At 44.6% G+C, this 3,606-nt stretch overlaps 1 protein-coding gene across 2 annotated transcripts in view; it reads right to left on the bottom strand.

Annotated features, from left to right (window-relative positions):
- zgc:109982 (uncharacterized protein LOC553564 homolog) overlaps positions 1-3,606 on the bottom strand; it is a 21,737-nt gene that overhangs the window by 3,221 nt on the left and 14,910 nt on the right. For both annotated transcript variants that reach the window (XM_043698823.1, XM_043698822.1), the window contains one exon: positions 2,188-2,371. In XM_043698823.1, coding sequence (XP_043554758.1) covers positions 2,188-2,371 — 184 coding nt within the window. The remainder of the gene's footprint in view (positions 1-2,187; positions 2,372-3,606) is intronic.

The raw sequence follows: 3,606 nt of genomic DNA, 5'->3' as shown, positions 1-3,606 counted from the left end.
CCCCCACCCCCACTCCGGCCTATCACCCTCATCTTAACCTCCTTCCATCTATCGCATTTCCAACGCCCCTCCCCCAAGTCCCTCCTGCCTACCTTTTATCTTAGCTTGCTTGGCACACTCTCCTCATTCTTGAAGAAGGGCTCATGCCCGAAACATCGATTCTCCTGTTCCTTGGATGCTACCTGACCTGCTGCGCTTTTCCAGCAACACATTTTCAGCTTTTATCTCTAATCAAGCTATGCTTTTCCAAATAATCATAAATTGTGTCACTCAGAATGCTCTCCAATACCTTGCCCACCACACATGTAAGACTGACTGTAATTCCAAGGGTTGTCCCTATTCCCTTTCTTGAATAAGGGAATGACATTTACCACCCTCCAATCATCTGGTACGACTGCAGTAGACAGTGAGGATGCAAAGATCATTGCCAAAGATGCAGCAATCTCTTCTCTTGTTTCCCATAGTAACCTTAGGTTTATACCATCTGGCCTAGGGGACTTATCTATCCTCTTTTTCAAAATCTCCAGCACATCCTCCTTCTGGACATCAACTTGTTTGAGCATATCAGCCTGTTTCATGCTGTCCTCACAAACGACAATGTCCCTTTCACTAGTGAATACTGAAGCAAAGTATTCATTAAGGACCTCCTCTACCTCCTCCGACTCCAAGCATAAGTTCCCTTCACTATCCCTATCAGCCTTATCCTTACTCTGGCCATCTTCTTGTTCCTCACATAAGTGTAGAACATCTTGGGGTTTACCTTAATCCTACCCACCAAGGTTTTCTCATGCCCCCTTCCAGCTCTTCTAAGTCCATTCTTCAGCTCCTTTCTGGTTGCCTTGTAACCCTTTGGAGCCTTGTCTGATCCTTGCCTCCTCAACCTTAAGTAAGCTTCCTTCTTTCGCTTGACTAGATGTTCTATATCTCTTGTCATCCAAGGTTCCTTCACCCTTCCATCTCTTCTTTGCTTCAGTGGGACAGACCTGTCCAGCACTCGAGGCAAGTGCTCCCTAAACAACCTCCACATTTCTGTCGTGTGCATTTCCCTGAGAATACCTGCTCCCAATTTATGCTCCACAGTCCCTGCCTAATAGCATTGTAATTCCCCCTCCCCCAATTAAATACTTCGCCATATCATCTGCTCCTATCCCTCTACATGACTATAGTAAAGGATGTTGGGATCACTATCACTGAAATGCTTTCCCACTGAGAGATCTGACACCTGACCTGGTTCGTTGCCAAGCACCAAATTCAATATGGCCTCCCCTCTAGTCAGCCTATCTACATCTCAGTGTCTGATCACCAAGTTAACTAACTAAATAAAAATATATTATGATCTATCCAGCCAGATCTCATCCTGGGACCTGACTTCTACAGTAGTACCATCAGCAGGGATCAAACTGGAGGAAGCCTGATATTTTCTGGAGGGCACTGGAGAGGGTCCCCTGCTCTTATGGACCTTGAAGGATACTTAGCAAGTAATTTATTTTTCTGGACACCTCCTGACCTCTGTTCCCAGCAGGTTTGACCTAGCCCTGATGCCCTTAGTCCAATCTCAGATTAAATTTGGAGATCTGGTCCCGATTCTGGCATCCACATGTATAACCAGAAGCTCCAAGCATCAGTTTTTGACACCTACCGTTTAGAATTGCACTCAGGCAGATGAAGAGAGAGAAGGGTGGCTAACTAACTCACTGTAGTTTGACTGCTCCTTTGCAGGGTTTCTGAGAGTACAGGAAGAGCAGTTAAAAGTAGGATCAATTAGTGTTCCAAAAAAACTGCAGCAATGGTTGGGATAAAAACCTACAGCTTTCAGTTATTACTGGGAACACCATGACTTCTGGTTTCCCCATTAGGCACCATCCTGACTTGGAAATGTGTTATTGTGCCTTCAGTGTCACTGGGTCAGTAACTACAACATATGGACTTCAATATTTTAAGAAGTCAGCTCACCACACCTTCCCAAGGATAATTAGGGATAGTCTTTCCTGTCAGTGAATAAATAACAAAAGACATGAGGTAATACATTGTCAAAGTCAAGGACATGTTAAAAATTCTGTTTAAAATCATGAGAAAGGAGAACACTGATTTTAATCCTTTCAGGCATAGTTCCATTCAACTGATTTCACTTTTTATTGATTTATATAGTGTAAGCTTTGATAAGCCTTTTTCTTTAATTGTTCGTACCTCAGCCACATCATCAGCACTTTGTCCCAGGCTTACAAATATGTCCTTGTAGTTGCGTAGGTAAATATTTGTAAACATATCTCTCGTTTCCTGGTCTGCTGCAGACAGATCCACTTTCAATCCCTCTTCATAAACCTTTTTTTCAAATTCAGTGATCACAGGGCCAGGTTCAATCAGAGTGATGCTGTCAAATTAAAAGAAGTCATCGATAAACTCCCAACAATGAATTATTTCTTAGACAGTTAGTAGAGGCTTCTGTATGGTCAGAGCAACTCATTCTCTTCAATCATTTTGCCATCATTATTTTGTCTGAGGCTGCTGCAGTTAACACATACTATGGAGTCTCAGGAATGATATAAGGTGAAGGTAAGCTTAGAATCCCAAAAGTGTGGAAACAGTGTTGGGCCATTTGGCCCAACAAGTCCACACCAACCTTCCAAAGAGTATCCCACCCAGACCCATTCCCATACCCTATTACAAATGCTATTTTTCACAGAATTTCATTTCATAGAATTCCTATAGTATGGAACATGGTGTAGGGGTTCACAGGGTTGGGGTCACAGGCAGAGGGTGCTGAGGGTTTGCTTGCAAGGGTAAATGGGCCAGAGTGGGCATTGGGAATGTTAGTTCCAAGCAGCTTCCTCATTCTTGATGACTAGCTCTTTGATCAAGCACAGAGCCTTTCACTGAAGAACTAACCCAAATCAATTGGCATTGGGGAGGTGGAGAAGTGGGACGGGTAGAATGGTAGATCATAGACCTCCCCGCCCAGAACGTGATCTTTCCAACAATGTTCAGGCATGGGGCCATCTAATCGAATTAAATACACTTCCCACCAGCGAGAACAGATGACTCCAGCCATAAAATCATAGACTCAGGATATAACTTTGCAAAGGTTAAGGAGAGGCATTTGTTTTGAAGAAATTCAAAAATAGGAACATTCTGCTGTGTTGCACCCTCAGCAGGAAAGAGCAGTTTTGGGCCCCATATTTAAGGAGGGATGTTCTAGTGATGGAGGGATCCACAAGAGGTTTACAAAGAATGATCCTGGTAAAGGAGGGCTTGTCATTATGAGGAGTATCTGGATCAGTGGTGCTGGAAGAGCACAGCAATTCAGGCAGCATCCGAGGACAGGCAAAATCGACGTTTCGGGCAAAAGCCCTTCATCAGGAATAAAGGCAGAGAGCCTGAAGCGTGGAGAGATAAGCTCGAGGGGGGGGGGGGGGGGGAGAGAGTAGCATAGAGTACAATAGGTCAGTGGGGAAGGAGATGAACGTGATAGGTCAGGGAGGAGAGGGTGGAGTGGATAGGTGGAAAAGGAGCTGGGCAGGTCGGACAAGTCCGGACAGGTCAGGGGACCGAGTTTCTGGAGGTTAGAAGCTAGGATGAGGTGGGGGAACGGGAAATGAGGAAACTGTT

This window comes from Chiloscyllium plagiosum, chromosome 11 (genome assembly GCF_004010195.1).
Source record: "Chiloscyllium plagiosum isolate BGI_BamShark_2017 chromosome 11, ASM401019v2, whole genome shotgun sequence".
NCBI classification, from domain to species: Eukaryota; Metazoa; Chordata; class Chondrichthyes; order Orectolobiformes; family Hemiscylliidae; genus Chiloscyllium; species Chiloscyllium plagiosum.
This window is presented reverse-complemented; position numbering and strand designations above follow the sequence as displayed.